This window comes from Branchiostoma floridae, chromosome 2 (genome assembly GCF_000003815.2).
Source record: "Branchiostoma floridae strain S238N-H82 chromosome 2, Bfl_VNyyK, whole genome shotgun sequence".
Classification (NCBI taxonomy): Eukaryota; Metazoa; Chordata; class Leptocardii; order Amphioxiformes; family Branchiostomatidae; genus Branchiostoma; species Branchiostoma floridae.
In genome coordinates, this window is record NC_049980.1 from 25,220,539 (window position 1) to 25,238,885 (window position 18,347).

The window sequence follows — 18,347 nt, forward strand, 5'->3', positions numbered from 1 at the left end:
CACGGAAAGGTCAGAAAAGGTTGCCTTTACTGCATTAACGCCATCGGTAGTGGATCCCCTGCACGCTGTCTCTCACTAAACCTGGATCACACGATGACAGACTGCTACTAATGCTGCCAGTTTGAACATTAGACCACGACATCATTAAACTGTGATAAAAACACAACTTTTAGTAGCGAAGAGCGCGTTGGATCAGGTTTGATTTGACAGAAAACAAAAATATTTTCTCGTCAATTTAGCATATATCATCTCTGAACTGTCTGACTTTACCCATGATTCCCTGTGCAGGGCGACCAAGGAAGGCGTGGATTTCCCGGGGAACAAGGGCTGCCGGGATTGAAGGGGCATAAGGTGGGCTTGTGGTTGGTACCAGACAATAGGTCATTGTTATATGAGTCCCAGACGGGCTTAGAGCTGTCTAAGAGAGAAAAGAAAACCTGTGATGTATAGATCATTCACATCAATGCAGTCGAAATGTATTACTACTTAGACTAGATTTTAAGCAAAAAGTGGAAGTTTTGATCCAGTAGAACACCCTACTATCAGCCGTATGATCAAAGGCTTTCCATATCGTTTGATGATGTTCTCATCCTCTTCTCTCTCTCCTTCCCTCACTCCTGTTGTAGGGTGAACGAGGGCTAGTCGGTAGACCAGGGCTGGATGGAAACGACGGCTCACGGGTAAGGATGTCCTGAGCTACAACAACTGTTCCACATTTGACAAATCTGTAGCTATTTCGTGATTGCGTTTGATCACATGTCCCTCCTGGGATGAGGGGGATAAATCAGTAAACGACTACAGGTGGATTTTTATCCGGTATTCTGTCACACTGCTTACACAAGCAAGTGCCAGCATGTGGCATCACTACACAACTGTGCATGGTGATGGATGAAGGTACAGTTAAAGTTTTGGTCGGTAACATCACTGTTTTATCTATTGAGGAAGTATTCTAGTTTCCCTCATCATTAGGTTGATGAGCTTTGATAAGTCATAACAGATTAAAACAGACATTTCAGAAATGGCAAAGTGCCTACCCTACATCATCCTTGCTGAGATTGAGTTTTCCCATCTGTGAAACACCCTGCCCAATCACGAGCAATGTTCGTTATGACTCAGTACAACTACAAGTATAGACGGCGATGATAACTGTGTCCCCATCAAAGATGCCCCACTCTTTATTCTACGGTGTACACTATCTCATTTCTTCCCGTCGTCCTTGACGTTCTCTTTGAGACTTGAGCCCCCTCTATACGTCCCTGGGAAAGCCTCAGCACATGTCCGTCACCATGCAGTCTTGGCGGACCATTAGTTTCTCCCGCCCGGCCCACTTCTCCTCGCGTCTCCCGTGGCCCGGGTGCCCAACCCTTCCATCTGTTGTGCCAACAAGCGAACAATGAGCGCTCATTGTCTGAGGGCGGCCTGAGGTGTAAACATCGGGGACACCTGAGACAGGTATCAAATACACCGCACCAACTACACGTCCATTCCTTAAGTTTCTCCTCCAGAACAACTTATAACAAGAGATGCGTTTCCAGCACAGATACAAGACTTAGCAGAATGTAAGACATCTTTATCGTCCAGATAAAGAAGATAAAAAACTGCCCAACGGCGAGGGTTTCTTCTTAATCTGGCGATTCCAGATTACCAATATTGCTAAATCCTCCATTCATGCTTGTGTTTATACACATCCTGTCTCGCCAATACGCCAAACTGTCCACTTAACCCACAGAAAGTAAGACCACAACAATGTCTGTTGGCTGTAACATACGATTATTAGAAAGACTCCTTTCACCATACAGGCTCAGTATGGGGATAATAACTCTGTAATAAAGAGCGTCATCAGGGCTGTGAATTGTTGGGTAAAGCTTCTAGCTTTGCCCTGGCCCCTCAAAAATGTGACACTGTGACCGTGGCTTAGCGTATTTGTCAAAATGACACGCTTTGTTACCTACCTTGCGCAGGTGGAGCTCAAGTTTGTTGCTGGTTATTTCGCGCATGTGCACAGTGCCGTCGTCTTCTCTCTCTTCCCGCCGAGAAACTGGTCGCGGAGAATTGCTCCTGCACCTGGTCTCGACCTCTCCGACTTCTTTCTTCAGTCAGTCATCTTTCAATTTTTGTCACATCATCACCAATGATGAAGACCGGATCAGTCTTGAGGGTGCTGGTGTGCACGTTAGTCTTTGCCGCGGCGGTGGGAATGATACCGCAGAAAAAGGTGAAGAAACACCACCGCGACAGCGGCGCGAGGAAGCCGGACCGCTGGGGCTACCTGATGGGGCGGCGCGGCGAGGGCATCGGGATGGGCGTCGCGCAGGCCACCTTCAACGACGGAGTTGTGGAAAAATACGAGGAGGACGGAGAGATCCCGGAGAAGCACGACATCGGCGAGTTTGGGTTCGGCCAGGAGAGACCAATCGTCAGTACCCGTTCACATCTAGCTTTTTTCTAGAAAGTGGGACGGAATGTCGCCTTTCACTGCAATAGCTTCTCTCCTTGAGTCAGAAATATCCCCATCATCACCTCGTCCCCCCGACTTGTTACTTGACTCTATCTTGCGTTTTACAATGAGGAGTACTTTTGTACTTTTGGTTGATAAGGACGGACATGTATGATTTGTAGGATATTTTGCTGACGGATGTTTCCCTCCATCTACAGGGTGTGCGGGGCGTCATGGGACCGCCTGGCCCCAGGGGACCGGCCGGCCCTCCAGGACTCCCGGTAAGCGCCTTACAACTTTCCCCTTCAGATTGCTCTTCTATCAGTTATAGATCAGTCAGTGCATTATGTGAAGTTAAAGAAGTGTGCGGCCCACGAGCACGAGTCTCCGAGGTTCTGGCGGGAAGCCAGCGGGTGTTACAGATAAGATTGTTGAGTTGAATAGGTTTAGTGTTCTGCGGTTTTGCCACTGTTTGCGGTCGAAGAAATACCACTTTTACACCTGAAGGGTTGAACTGGACCTTCTCGCGCTCTTGTGTAACTCGGACCTATCGATATAGAGCCAGCTGATGGCTGAAAAGTTTGCTATAGCACGCACTGTTCGGTGAAGCGTTACTCAGTGATTGGCAATGCTTACGTATTCTTCTGAATTTCAACTATTTACTGACGCACGCTATCTAAAGTCTGTTCCGTCAGAGGAGCGCAGACTGATGCACAGAGTTGATTTTAGAGTCAGGACCAAGAGAACAATCTAAAAAGGTGGTTAGATAATCGGTATCTCTCATTCTAAGGGGAAGACTTGCCTGTCTGGGCAACAAACCCGCGGGGACGCGGTGTCGCTTTCTCCACTTAAAGCTCCACTTTCTTCTTTTATCTTTGTATTCCGTCACACAAACCCATGGGCGGATCAGAGTAATTAATTTGTCCTCTGTGTAGCCAAAGAATGGAGGTATGTCGTCACTCGGTAATTAAGGTGATGTCACAGCACGTAAGGAGGCGTGGAGCGACGTTAATGCCTCTTTCCAGACTCCGCGCGTTCCGTCGGCGTCTGCCCGGGGCTCGTCTCAAACTAGATGCGTTGTGATCGAACTGCGATCAGAAGGAGACATCACTAACATATACGGGTTATAATGGTCATATTCTACTTGGGGTTGAAAAGTTTCGGTACAAACAGTGAAGTTTGAACCAGAAATGTGTAGCAGCTGGACGGGAAGACCAGTCCCCAGGCTCCAAATCCGCCTTCTATCCGCGTCTTCTGTAGTGGACAGAAGCGCGTCTTTACGTTAAGTCCGTAACCACCAGGTGTCTGCGGGAATAGTGACTCAAGGGCCGCTAATTAGGGGCAATATTGCAGCCGACCATCGGCGGCCTTTCTCCTGAATAGCAGTGCTAGGAAGGGGTATTCAAAGTAGAACAAATTTGATTTTAAAGATTTCGTTCCGAAAAGATCGAGGGCGAAAGTGTCTTTTATTCAAATTGATTCAGATGTTGTATCAAACCCCTTTGCTACAAAATGGTACGTTCTGACAATTATTGAGGCAAAGTTATCTTAATTAAGTCAACATTTCTTAGCTTCCAAAAACCTCTTACTGAAATATGCACCGGTTGCCATGGCGACGTACATTAGAGTGGCGGCGGAAGGGTAGCATGACGATATGTTGCTTTGATTTGGTCCGTAAGTCAGAGGTTTATGTAAGGGCGCCAAAGGTATGCGTGTCAGAAACGGGCTATTGGTGCTCAAGTAGACGTCACGTCTGAGCCTTGTCATCGAGTACAGAAAGCCCGGCCGAGGCGTCTCTTTCCGAAATCCTTACTGTAACCAAAGTCTTTGGCTTTTTAGTGTAATGTGCCTTGTCTATACGTTATATGAGCTGACTGAAAACAGTTAATGCGATGTAATAAAATTATTAGAAAAGTTATCACATATTTACATGAAACTTAAACGATGTACATCATTTTTTTACACCCGTTAACGCCCAACGTCCTGAGATAGATATTGTTAAGAAAAATAGTTCGTATTTGAAACACGCCACAGTTTCTCTAATCTCCGTCGGGTTGCTATTCCTCCTCCCTCAGCTGTGTGGATGTTTTGCGCGGAAAGAGAGGGAGTAGCTTTGATTTTGAGGTGTGTTTTGTTTAGTGTTTAGTCTGCTCAGGGAGGTCTGTGTACGACACGCTTGACACGGCCATAGAAGACGGACTGACCCCTCTCTTTGTCACAATAACACCAAAACTCTCCTTGCCAAACCGCATAACAGTATCGGTTATACCGCCACCTTAGCCGGGCACCGCATTTTTGCGGTGAGATCCCTATCGCCCTGTGAGTGGGGATGGTTTACCTGAAGTATCGTTGGTGTTGTCACAAAATACAATTTAGAAGAGGAGCGTTATCTTAGACACTAGGGAAGACAACTTTTGACAAAACCCATTACTGTAATTGTGGATCATCCTTTTGCGTGAATAAATGGGGTTCACTACAGTTTAATTTTGTCACACGGTTGTGGGAGGCATAGGGCCTGTACATGAGAACTTCACGCTAATTCTACTACCAACATGGTCGCGGTCGGAGAGCGTCTTCAACTAGAGCTATTCAGACTATTCGCTACCATCTCCAGCTAGATGACACACCACATTCAAAGTCATTCAAGTACAAAATGTTATTCTAAAGCAACTTCCCTCCGTCTGCGCCAAAAGCATTCAGGTGAGATGAGAAAGTAGTCAACGAAAGTATCTATTACAAGAAGATCATCCAACAGTATAAACGTCTTCTTTCTTTGAAGCAAAATGTTTCACCGCCAACTCTGATCCATCGGGTTTCGAATTAAGATATATTTCGTCTCTTTGGCCTCCGTTAGAACATAAACAAAGTGAAGCCACTCTTTCCTACACAGAATAACTGCCCGCGGCCCTTTTTTACCTCCAGTGAAAGGGTGTCATCTTAACAAATAAACAGAACAATCTGCTGTAAAAATAAACAAGCCGAAAATGGCTACATCCCTGTGCAAATACGCGGATAAAGCGGGGCCGTAACATTTTTGTCCCGAGGTCACCTGTCCCTAACAGTGAGCTGTCGGGAGGTGACTGCCTATTGTTGGCGGGAAGTGCCGCTGACAGTTGATGGAGTAGTGCGTCGACGGCAGTAACATCTTTGAGCAAACAGTCGCAACAAGGTAGAACTTAACCCTTCGCGCGGGTGTCACGAAAGTAAAACAAACAGTCCCTTCGCCATTGATCAGCCGACTCCGTAGGTGGTCAAGGTCAAGAAACAGGTGTTCAAGGTGAAATAAAGTTACTTGGAAGGCATTGATGATAAGCTGGCTGGGTGAAGAAGTTCTGTTCATGATGAAAACGTGTACAAATGGTACAAAAAATCTACTTGACAATTCATGAAAGTATGAAAGTGAAGATAACAGCAGATTAACCCCTGCAATTCAAAGGTTATTGATGCGTTCGTAACAGCGCTACTCTCTCTCTCTCTCATGATGATGACAATGATGAGAGATGTGCCATGCGTAATCGTTTCGTTTTTTATCTTTAAGGGTCCTCCCGGTGCTCCCATGATTCTTCCACCTGACATGGAGGGGAGCGGCATCCAGGTATGTCGGCAAGATACTTGTGACCATGCGCGCATACGTAATGTCGCAAGGAGCGCTTTTCACTAACTGCCAAAATGTAGTGCCTCGAATGTGAAGCATGCAGACGAATGCTGATCGACCAGATTGATAACTTGGAATACTAGTAGTACTACTCTTGATGTCTTTATCAAAATCGCTGAATCCCCCCCCCCCCCCAGTATCACGTTACTTTCAATGCCACGTATTTCCTAAAGTATCACGTTAATACTATAATAATAGGGCGGTCAACAAACGTTAATGCAAGTTGTGAAGTTACAACGTACATACACATATACATGTATGTGTAATGATAGAGTATTTTATTGACTACGTAGCCGAAGTAGACTAACGTGTTGTATTTGGTCGATATTGTTAATGATATGCATGCTTCACGTCATCAAACCACATACATGGAGCCCCATGCTGTTCCAGTGTATGTATCTGCCATTACCATGACATTTGAAGCACATCGTGTGCTTGTTTGTTATTTCGTATGAGAAATATCATCGGTGTGATAACATAACTACCTACAAAAGTGATAGGCAGATGATATAGCCAGAATACACGGTCTACATAGCTTCTGCAACGATATCTAGCCATTGCAAGTTTCTGTCATGCTATTATTACCACACAAAACACTGTCCGCTCTTCCACATGCACATCGCATTTCCTGTCTGTCCATATCACTGTAGTGTCCTGTCTGCATAAACTCTTTTTCCAGGCGATGACCATTTACGAATTTCAACAAAAGTTTCTTCAATTGCATGATTTGTACATTGTGCACAGACTTTTCAAAGTCTCTGGATCCCGTTTCAGCGGTAGTTCTTAACTTAACCTTCGAATTCCCCTAGTTCAGGTTAAGTGGAATTGGTTGCTGCCTAAGTGGCAGTGGATATGAAGAAAGTAAGACGTATCACATCTTGAATGAAATGGACTTCGCCTGGAAATACAAATTGCGAGAATAATTTAAACCATGTTTATTTAACTGCTTCTCTTCTGCCTTGGCGGACCCCGTCCACCTTTGCTGCTGCTCGACAGAGAATACAATGGCTGCGGGTCAGTACTGGCAAACACTAACGCACACAGGGGATGACCGCTTGGGAGGAAAAATGAGCTCAATCTGACCAAAATTTGCACCGTAGTTACTTAGTTGATATTCGTATGATAAGTACGGATCCCATTGATCAGTATTGTGGAGAATGGATATCTAAGCATATCATTAGCGGTGTTTTAAACCTCACGTGGCTTGCTACAATCTTTTGAGTGCTTTGAAAACCTAAATTTATATTTCGTTTAATTGAATGAATTGTGATTCTTATCCTCAGGGCCCACCGGGACCACCCGGACCTCACGGCCTTCCCGGGCCCCCTGGCTTCCCCGGGCCGAAGGTTTGCCGACAGTTTACTCTTTTCTAGATCATTTTGACGATGCACCTTTTATATGATTTCTTGAGGTACAGAGCGTCTAATATAAACAATACCGGTGCATGATGTTGTCTGTTTTACTATTATCCAGGGTCACAAAGGAGACTCAGGAGACAACGGCATTCCGGGGAAGAATGGGTTTGATGTAAGTAACATTAGCTGTCAACATCGCGTTTGGTTTGGTTTGGTTTGAAGATATGGGAGAATAAGAGTAAAAATAACGGTTCTGAAGCACTGACTATCCTTAACGCTGATTATCCTTGGCGTCTATGAAGGACTGATTATCCTTGACGCATTTATGCTACTTTGTGCACTACGACTACTTTTAACAACGTCAGGGGTACATAGACATAAATAAAGTTAGAAAGCCAATGTCTATGGACAAATGGTCCAGTTCCCAGGCTGCACAGATTAACAATTTGTCAATCACTTTCCTCGGACATCTCATGGATATTAAGCCCGTCCGATCAGGCATTGGTACGCCAAAAAAACAACAGTTACTTTAGCAAGTGAATTTGGTTTGGGAAACGGTCAAACGTTACGGGTAGCTGTGATTGCCTTTCGTAAGTGAAACTGACCTGATCATCGATGTACAGGGAATTAGGTGTGTTTTTCTGTTGTGGAATGTATATCATATGCATATGATTATGAAACAGTTGTTGTTGAAATGACAACTGAGTTGCTGCTGTTACAGGGACAACCCGGACCCATGGGTCTCCCTGGGGCACCTGGTGTGGACGGACGAGCTGTGAGTATCAAACATCTTCGTTTTACCAGTGAGTCTAACCAATGGTGGTTAAATAGAAAAAAGTACAAAGTTTAAATCAAACTATCGGGTGGAAGGTCTTCAGAGGTAGTTTAGCAAGGAGGGAGGGAGGGAAAGACGAGGCTTCATTTGGGCATACACGCCTGCTATAGGCAGGGATTTTATGTGGTTGAAAGTTGTGAAGGGGGTTATCCATGTAACGTTACATAAGAACACTGACATTTAACAAGAGAAAACTGGCTTCATTCTTTCATACAAGCTACTTGGTTGGGTATATCACTACTAACACAGGCATTATTTCTTCCTACAGGGACCACAGGGGCCAAGGGGTGACAAAGGACCGGAGGGACAGAAGGGGCAAAAGGTGGGTTACCAGTATAGAAAATAGCAGCAGGCCAAGCAATTGTGGCTTAACTCTGTCCTTCTCTTTGGTTGACAAACTTTCAGATGTTGACAAGTCTTTTCTTTCTCCCCAGGGTAACCCGGGGGCTATGGGTCTGATGGGACCGCCAGGTGAACAGGGCATGCGTGTAAGTACATGTAGTCACTGTCATACACATTCTTCAACAATATATGACACACCATATTACAAGGCTAAAGAATTGAAGAAAATGTCACCAGCTATAAAAACCTTGGGCTGGTACAAGCATCAACTACAGGCATCAAGCACAGGTAACATTTATATATACTGCAGAGGATGTTTTCTTTTTGAGCAGCAGACATTACTGCTCACTTCCCAATCCTCTTTTTGCTCATCAGGCTCCAAGATATCTGATGCTCAGACTCTGAAACAGTTCGATCTTGTACACTAGCATCATGTTGTACCAGTCATAATTTTCATTATTATCTGTGTACAGGGTCTTGATGGAGAGAGGGGAAGTATGGGACCACAAGGCCTCAAAGGAACGAAGGTAAGTTGTCCTTTGAATCACATTATAAGTCTATAAATGACTATCTTTGAGCAAGATCTTTCATGATAAACACATCATCCTGATTCAAGACACTTGTATTTGTACATTTGTATTTTGTCACCATATTCCGAGTAAGAATAAAGGTGAGTTTGTTTGTGTTGGTGTGTGTCCATAGATATTGAGTATTGCAGAGTGTCAGGAAGTGAGGCAGAAGATGGTGGAACTGGAGACTGGCAGGATGGGAAGGTTGGCCTGACTCGGGTCCAAGGTTGTTCCTACATGTTGGTCGGAAAATGCAGAAATGGAACAACTTGGACAGAATCAGCGAGAGATTCACAATAATGAATAAAAAAAGATATTCATAAAAACTTAGAATATTTCATGGACATATGAGATCTTTGAGTCTTGTTTTTGTGTTGTACAGGGTGAACCAGGCAGGAGGGGCGGAAACGGAATGATGGGACCCAAGGGAGAACCTGTGAGACATGTTTACATTGCTTATTATAGTAGTATTTTGGTATCATTGCCTTCTGCTGAAACAGAACTATTTTGTCACTGGTACAATGCTGTGTGGTACTGCATGTAAAGCTGCATGGATGTGGCTGTGTATTCTGTAGAATACACACAAAACAGAAATAAACTCATGTCAAGAGTTTTATTAAAAAGTACTTCTTGCATAAATGATTTATCAATATTACAATACTTATTCTCATTATGAGATCAACTCTTATGATATCAGCGTACTTACTTCTATGCTGACAACAGTGCATTATATTGTATGCTCCAGGGGATGAATGGAGTACCAGGCAGAGACGGCATGAATGGATTCCCAGGTTTGAAGGTGGGTCGAATCAAGCTCATCTAAATCATCTTTTGTGCTTGTCATGGGGGAATCCCAAAGATCTCAATAGTTGATGCTCAGCTTCGTATACATGTCAACATTTTCTGATAGTTGAGATGTCATCTGGTTATTTTTCAACAGGGAGAGGCTGGGCCTATCGGACCATCGGGTATCACTGGAGACAAGGGTCCTATGGTGAGTGTGGTGCATTTACTTTCAGGTTTCATCTGTTTTTTCACATTAACAAATAAGTTTAACATATATATATATAAGAAAAATTCTATATCTTAAAGACTTGATACAGTCGAATAACTTGCTATTATACTTCAATCAATGCAAATATCAAGGAGAATACCGTGGGATAACATCATCATCAACCAGCTCTAATGTATCTAACTTGACCCCATTACTCCCCCCACACTCTCCTCTCCAGGGTGTACCTGGACAACCAGGACCCATTGGGCCAGTTGGACCCAAGGGAAACCCTGGCCTGAACGGAAACCAAGGACCAGTGGGACAACGAGGACCTACAGTATGTAAAAAGTTTTGCATGTCATTCACACATGTGGAATGGCAGTTTTATGAACAAGTTGTGACAGTTTCAAAATGAATCTACCAAATATACTTCATGTCCAAGCACACTTTATATGATCAAACCAGTTGTATGGTATATCTCATCATTTCATTTACCATTAAATTTTGGGCATTCTTCTAAACATATTCTTCGCTTATTTGCTTGTCATTCACATTCCTTCGTTCGTAATTATAAGGACAGATTCATAGCTTGCTTGTAGCATGGTCAGGGAATGGAAATCTCATCTTTCATTGATCTTATCTTCTAGGGTGTTCAAGGCCCTCCTGGTATTGATGGAATTGATGGGGAGAGAGGTCCAATGGTAAGTTGTACAGATTTTTGCCCCTTTTTTCATGTCACAATATGTGTTCAGTATACATGGCATCAACTGTCTCTTACACTCTCTCACCCTTGTATCATAATGTAGTGCAAGTGATTCCACGTACTAATACACTGCGTGTACAAGCATAATATACCAAACATTGTACACTATGTTTCTCTGTTTCTTATGACTGCAGGGATACCCAGGAGAAAAGGGAGACAGAGGCCCCCAGGGTATTGTGGGACCAATTGTAAGTACCTTTGAGTAAATTGTAAGTGTTTTGAGTGAATATACATTGTCATACGTCTATAACTTTCAGGCCAAACAGGCTTCTGTTACTGTGATGCTTTGGAGGATAAACATCTTGAAATCTTGTCTAGTTTTGATGACAGCATGGAAGTCAGATATTTTCGTTGGGAACGCAGTCTCATGAAAACCATCATAGAAGATGTTCAAAACATACCTGAGAACACCCTCTTTTTGTTTGCAGGGTCCTGCAGGCTTGGCTGGCCCCATGGGTATGCCAGGACAGAAAGGTGACATGGGTGATCCTGGACCAAGGGTAAACATGATCCTATTCCTGACAGGGATATCCTACCTTATAGTAGTTTTATAGAGAGTAGATTCCTTCACTTTAAACATAAGAGTAATGAAAATATCATATTCTTCATGTGTTTCAACAAACTGACAATAGCTACTAAACCCATGCAATCCTACTGTATATTCCTACATTTTCACCAATACCAAGAACTTGAAGAAGAGAGAAGAAGCTGAACCTATATGATAGCCTATGCTATGCTTTGCCTTCGTCATTATCTAAACTTAGCTAGGTTGGGGAAACATGTACAACAAAGGTCTTCATTCATTAATTCATGCTACTGTTCATACCTGCATCTGCCTTATATTGATAATGACAATGAGCTAATAATGTTCTGTGTTATTTTTCCTGTCACAGGGAATGAGGGGGCCTACAGGAAGGGATGGCTCCAAGGGAGAGCCTGGAATGCCTGGTCTGGATGGTATCCGAGGGGCAAAGGTTAGTCTAACTCCTCAAATATCACCAGACACCTATCTATTATGCATTTGCCTGTATGTGGAGAAATTCTATTTGATAATAATTTACTATCTCCACTTTTTAAAGATTTGTTGATCTCCTAGCCACCTTTCTCACATTTTTCCAATCTTGTTTGCAGGGTGATATTGGTGGCATTGGACCCAGAGGAAAGGTATGAATAGAACAAATTCATGAATTTTAAATGTAAGAAAACATGTCCTAACAAGTCCTAGAGCTGTATTCTGAAACGTTATCTTCAGTATTGACTAGCTGAGTTACTCCTGTCTAGCCTGGGTACCATAGTTACCGCTGGCTCAACCTTTTAACTTGGTAACTGTGGTATGCCAGCAAAAATATTGAGCCAGCAGTCGCCACGGAGGATGGTACCCAGTCCAATGCCAGTCTTCTTAAGTGACAAATTGACAAGGCTCACATGCCAAAATGCTGCTTACTGCATTCCTGAACCTGTTTCTCCATAGGAAGGACCAAAGGGAGATGCAGGCTCAGTAGGCCCTGTCGGTGCCACGGGTATGCCTGGACAGTCTGGACCAGCTGGACCTCGGGGACCTCCGGGTGTGGAGGGTTCTCGCGGTTTCCCTGGATCACAAGGGCCGACGGGACAACCAGTAAATAGTACCTTCTTTCCTCGTTGCTGTTTATTATTTTTTTAATTCAATTCATTTTGTGCTCAAAGAAAGAAACAATAAATACATGGTAATGAAATAAAAAGAGTCATAACAGAGCAAGAGAGGCCTGAATTATAACAATATACATCGAACAAGAAAAATAAGTATGATTAATAAAAGTCATACAAAATAACTAAGAGAAAAATGAGCTTGGTAAACTGGAGGAAAATTTTTAAGTGATCTTTCCTTTAAGCCTGAAATGAGAAATTGATAAAATTCAATCAGATGTGTGTTCAAGGTTTCCGTGTGCCATGGTTGGTTTGAAGGACACAGCCTATTGGGTCTGTCCTTGGTGCTGAATATTCCTCCAATGATACATATGACCTTACATTGTTCTCTGTTACCAGGGAAGATCACCATCAGAAGAGGAAGTCCTGAGGATATGTGAGAGGGCCATTGACAGTGAGTTTGAGCACTATAACAGTTATTTCAGTAGCGAGTTGTAACTTAGTGATCGTTGCACATGAGCATATCTAAAGATACGAGACGGCTCTAACCCAAATAGAGGAAATTCAGGAAATATCCATGTGACTGCTTATGATTGGTTTTGCTCCTTTACCAAATACTTTGACAAATCCTGCACATACTATAGTTCCTGTCAAAGTAATGTACCCAAGAAAAGATAACACTTGAGGAAGCAAAAGCAATTTGTGAAAAGAGTACTAAGCTATAAAAACTGTCCTCTCAAGATACCAGCTTCTCATCATCGATGAACCAAGCTTTTACAACTTTTAACCACAGGTCACATGAAGATGTTGGCAGCAAACCTAGCCCAGCAGGCTGCCAAGCGCACGGTGGTGATGACCCGCCCTGGACCACCCGGCCCGCCGGGCCAGCCTGGTCCTACCGGAGAGCGCGGGCCCGTCGGGATATCAGGGCCACCTGGACCACAGGGAAATCCTGGCATGCCGGGAGACAGAGGATCCATTGGACCATCAGGTACAGCTGCTTAGCATAACTAATAGACATCGTAAACATTCATCAAGAAAGATCCACTGGACCAAACTTTTAAGGTTTGGATGCTTATACTAGCATTGCTGTTATATATATATGAAGATTTTCTTACACTCCTGTAACCATCAGGCACAATCACTTAGCATAACTGCTGTACATCATAAAGAGTCCTCAAGAAAGAGATACTTAAAAAAATATGCATGTCATCTACTGGAGCAAACTCTTAAGGACAGGCTGCTTGAAAGCTAATTCTAGCATTGTTGTTATATACATATATGAAGATTTTCTGACACTCCTGTACTTCCAGGGCCCCAAGGCATGCCAGGAGACCGCGGAGAGCCAGGCTACGGAATACCAGGTCCGATCGGAGCACCTGGGAGAGCAGGTAGGACTCAGCTCCACAAAACGGAGCCACCATGTTCAGATGTGATTTCTACCAGTCTTATCACCTGCTTAACATTCTTTGAAGAAACAATTAAACATCAGTAAAATTCAGGCAGATTTCAAGGATTCAAGGAAGTAATGAATTATTCAATATAGTGAATGCATTGCCTAATGGTTGCATGCCATCTGTCATCTACTACGTTACAGTTAGTTGCTATGATTGAGATGCTTATAGATGGACGTTTCTTTCCTTGGTGCTGACCTGTAATCCATGTGATGAAGCATAATCAATTCAATGCCTGATTTTGTTACCAGTAGCTTTGCCCTGCATTGGGATTTAAAGAGAACTCTGCTTCTTTACAGGACGGAAAGGAGAGACTGGCATCGGTGTCCCCGGCAACCCCGGCCCCCCTGGTCCCATCGGCCCCGTCGGTGCTACAGGAGCACTCGGCCAGCGTGGGCCCCCTGGCAGCCCTGGAGTGTGCGATCCCATGTCCTGCCTAGGCCTCTCACCGATCATGTCCAACAACAAGAATAAAAAAGGGCCTGGGAAATAACTGACAAATCCCAACATAGGACAGCTGCCTCAGCATTGAATGACACCTTGATTTCATTGGTTGCAGTTTCATAGGGGTTGGCGGAAATGGCTGCCCGGTCGGTCGGCGGAAACCGCTGCCCGGTCCGGTCCGGAGGTTGGTTTTGGGGGTTTCGAGTATGGCAAACAGCAGTGTAAGTGAAGTTATCAAAATGGCTACTAAATATTCCATAACGGTTGTTAGATGTTGCTACATGTTCAAAGGAAGCTGGCCAAATTACTTATCTTTTGAAAAAAAGATCAATTTGACATTTCTTGGTAAGATTGTCCCCAGCTACTATCAGAACGTCCCCCAGTAAGGAATGTCAGAAGTTCGCTACGTCATGGTTTTACAAGGTGGCGGTTCTTTGATCTAGTATCATATGTGCTGCGGGCGCTGGCGACGAAATCAATCAATTTTGACAGTGCTACCGCGCCGAGCTGTCTGACATGTCCGAGGAGAAACTATATCTAAGAACTGTAAAAGAATTCAAATTTAGATAATTAATACTAAATGTACATTTACAAACGCATGCATTCAATTTTTTGTGTCAGGTTCTGGTTTAAACTGTCTAATGTAGTCAATTATATATTAATTATGTACGACATTTTCTTATGATTTTGTTACTTCACACGAAAACAGCTCCGCCGTTTGGTAGTCTTTCCTCCCCGTAAGCGAACTTGTCACCGAACATTGAATTCTCAAAAGATCAAACTGGCGATTTCACCAGTGTCTGAAGATTTCCCCACTGCAATTCTTTGATTGATCACGATACTATTTCTCACATGTTGGAAATGATAAGATAATAAAGATTTAACCAAGGATTTAACAAATGTGTTCGTTGTCAAAGCACTGAAAGTCAGTATAATCCCATCCAGTCTCAGATCAGCAGAGCGGCTAGAGCCCAAATAACACCGCGATAAACAACATGGCCACGGTCGGCTTGAGAAAAAAAAAACTTAGCAATTAATCTTCAACACAAATGACTCATACTCTAATCAATGCCCGCATCTTATTTGTCTAAAGCTATTCCGAAGAACAAGTAATAATAAAGTTTGCTTCTGTCCTCTATTAGAAGGAGGTGTATCTGGTGTTCACCGAAAACGTGTACAAGTTCGAAATTACGCCGTGTTTGCGTTTTCGAATTTCCGAAATTACGGTAATGTTTATGATATAGTGCTACTGTAAGTTGTAGGGTCAGCCTACATTACTGCCATTTTGCAAGCCATTTTGTTTACATTTGGTATACTCGAAACCCCCAAAACCAACCTCCGGACTGGACCAGGCAGCGGTTTCCGCCGACCGACCGGGCAGCCGTTTCCGCCAACCCGTTTCATAGGCAGGCAGCCAATGAGGACGTAGGACAGGATGTCAATCAAAGATGAAGTAGGAAAGAGAGTTGATTAGTACAGGAGTAACAAAGCTGTTGACGTGAGTTATGAGTAGGTTTTACTGATTGAACTATGGTGCTACTTCCATATATATTAGTCAGTTTTCCAAGTTTGCCTTTTATGGTGCTTTGTACATAACATTGTAGAGAAAGGTAACACATTTAGCATGTGTGAGAGAAGTGGTGTAGTTCGATGATATTATCACAAAACTGTCAGTGGAGAACATGACATGCAAGAGAACCTGCTATCAAATAAGTTCTTTTTCTGCTGCCTTCTCTATACCCTTTGTCAACTGAACCATTCACCTTACTCTTGTCCCTTTAGACTACTGTACCCATAGCTTTGCAACATCAATTGTTTTCAACACCATATATTGCTGAAAATGGTTAATGCTCACACAACATAATTGTGACAAATATGACCATGGCATCTGATAAGAGGGCTCTCTGTCTTATGCGTACCATGTTCTAAGATCATTCACAAACGTTTATGGTCACAAAATGATCTATCTAGTATTGGTGGTAAGTACTCCATGCTGTGCAGAGTAAACATCAAGAAGGTCCTCCCCATACACAAAGGATTGGAGACCCTTGAAAGTGGTATGTAATGCTAGATTGGTGCCAAACTAAAGCATTAGCAAGGCATTAAACACCTTGCCAAAGGGAAGTTCTTACCTTTGAAAGCTCTCTAACTTTTTCAATTTTAAATAGACAGACACTTTCATGGTCCTCATGGTGTCGTGCCTTTAAAAAGATCTGCATACAGTCATGACATACATGTATTTACAGAGGTCTATGCACATACATGTAATGAACTAGATAGATTGTGGGCTGAACTCCAGACTCCATTTCTTGTGCTCCATTCTGTAGTCATAGTACAGGTCATCTATACTCAAAAATGCATGCTACGGTGTGTTGCCTTTATTTTTTCTATTGTTACTACTTTCTCTTTGAATATATGTAAAGTTGTTTATTCTTGTTGTAAGAATTAATGGAGATATATTATCTGTAGTATACATGAATGGCTTAGAGAGAGAAAACCATTCAAGGTGCATTAATCTATAATCATGACAATGTTGTAGTATCCACCCTCACTACATTTCAAAGTTCACTTAGTTTTGAACAGTTTAGACCTGTAGCCTATGAAACGTATCTCAAATGCTTTATTACAGGCACATGTGATTCAGTATTGCTTATAGTGGTGGCATGTATTATTATGGTAACAAAGCTTCTGTCTGTTATAGGATGGTTTTTGGTGGAATTTAATGCTGATAAATCACTAGTGCTGTTAGTGGATGCAAGAACATTTACAACTTTGGTTGTACCATGTACTTGCATGATAATAGAGGCAGTTTCACCATTGCTGTGTCAAGACATTGGTCAGACAAGGTTTTTCACTTTTAGTAGGAGCAATCTTTTATGGCCTGTTAGACATGGATGGATACACCCACCTTATCAATGTCAATTAGCAAAGCTGTTTGAACAAATTTTTGTATGCTAATTAGAGCATCAAATAAATCATGTTACACCAGGCACAAGTGTATATTGACCACAGGCAGTAAGATACAGGTCTTCACTGGTAAGGATGTTACTGTTAGCTATCATCATCACACACATCGTTAGGCCAGTTAACCCTCTCCCTGCTGACTTCTGCTGTAACCAATACAAACTTGGGTGCATTGATGAACCCACAGCAGGGTGGGGGTTAAGTAGTGACATCAATTCAGCCATTCATCTTCATCATTCTGGGAACATATTTTTCTATCATTTTGTATCATTTGACGGGGACTCATTATTTGGAGACTAATCTATCTTAATGATTGTTATTGCTATATGTGTACTTAACTTGATCTGGGACGTGCTTGCCAGTGGGCTTTTGTTACCATGTATGTGGGATATATCTTGGCATTACATTAGTAGTAGGATGGGTGGACGTGCCTTTTGTAAAGCATTAAAATCTAGTCTTTCTTTTCTTTCCTTTCATACTTTGTGTGAGCATCTTTTGGTTTCTGAGTATTGCTGACTTTGTACCAACATTCCAACACCACTAAGCAGAGTTAACACAGCATCAACTGAAAACGTTTTCCTCTAGGCTGTATTCTTCCCTTCTGGTCCGACCAGGGCTTTAGCCAGCTCGAATTTTTTTTCCGTCAGCCAATTACAATCGTCGCGAAAACCGCGAAAATTAATTAGAAGGACTGAACTGAGACCTTGAAAAATGGGTTTTAATGAGATTATCGTATGCGAAAGGGCGCCGACACACATTGTCAACAATCATAACAATAGCAAAACAGTGTGTGGCTTTTACGGCCGTGGACGGCGTCCCCAAGCCGCCTGTAGCTTCCACCAAGGATTTTTGTCCGTCAAGGTTGACGGATTGGTTTGCAAAAAAACCAAGGACATGGTAATCAGCACC

General features: G+C 43.0%; 1 protein-coding gene across 6 annotated transcripts in view; it reads left to right on the forward strand.

Annotated features, from left to right (window-relative positions):
- LOC118410107 (collagen alpha-3(IX) chain-like) overlaps positions 1–17,914 on the forward strand; it is a 43,087-nt gene extending 25,173 nt beyond the window's left edge. For 5 of the 6 annotated variants that reach the window (XM_035811614.1, XM_035811615.1, XM_035811617.1 and 2 more), the window contains 26 exons: positions 289–351; positions 627–680; positions 2,656–2,718; positions 5,976–6,032; positions 7,089–7,106; positions 7,376–7,438; positions 7,566–7,619; positions 8,169–8,222; positions 8,551–8,604; positions 8,717–8,770; positions 9,098–9,151; positions 9,576–9,629; positions 9,939–9,992; positions 10,134–10,187; positions 10,426–10,524; positions 10,835–10,888; positions 11,085–11,138; positions 11,379–11,450; positions 11,844–11,924; positions 12,082–12,114; positions 12,422–12,568; positions 12,976–13,030; positions 13,370–13,567; positions 13,890–13,967; positions 14,330–14,597; positions 15,881–17,914. In XM_035811614.1, the coding sequence (XP_035667507.1) occupies positions 289–351; positions 627–680; positions 2,656–2,718; positions 5,976–6,032; positions 7,089–7,106; positions 7,376–7,438; positions 7,566–7,619; positions 8,169–8,222; positions 8,551–8,604; positions 8,717–8,770; positions 9,098–9,151; positions 9,576–9,629; positions 9,939–9,992; positions 10,134–10,187; positions 10,426–10,524; positions 10,835–10,888; positions 11,085–11,138; positions 11,379–11,450; positions 11,844–11,924; positions 12,082–12,114; positions 12,422–12,568; positions 12,976–13,030; positions 13,370–13,567; positions 13,890–13,967; positions 14,330–14,523 (1,815 nt within the window). In that variant the 3' untranslated portion in view covers positions 14,524–14,597; positions 15,881–17,914. The remainder of the gene's footprint in view (positions 1–288; positions 352–626; positions 681–2,655; positions 2,719–5,975; positions 6,033–7,088; positions 7,107–7,375; positions 7,439–7,565; positions 7,620–8,168; positions 8,223–8,550; positions 8,605–8,716; positions 8,771–9,097; positions 9,152–9,575; positions 9,630–9,938; positions 9,993–10,133; positions 10,188–10,425; positions 10,525–10,834; positions 10,889–11,084; positions 11,139–11,378; positions 11,451–11,843; positions 11,925–12,081; positions 12,115–12,421; positions 12,569–12,975; positions 13,031–13,369; positions 13,568–13,889; positions 13,968–14,329; positions 14,598–15,880) is intronic. The other variant, XM_035811616.1, reaches the window with a different exon arrangement.
- Positions 17,915–18,347: the final 433 nt, after the last annotated feature.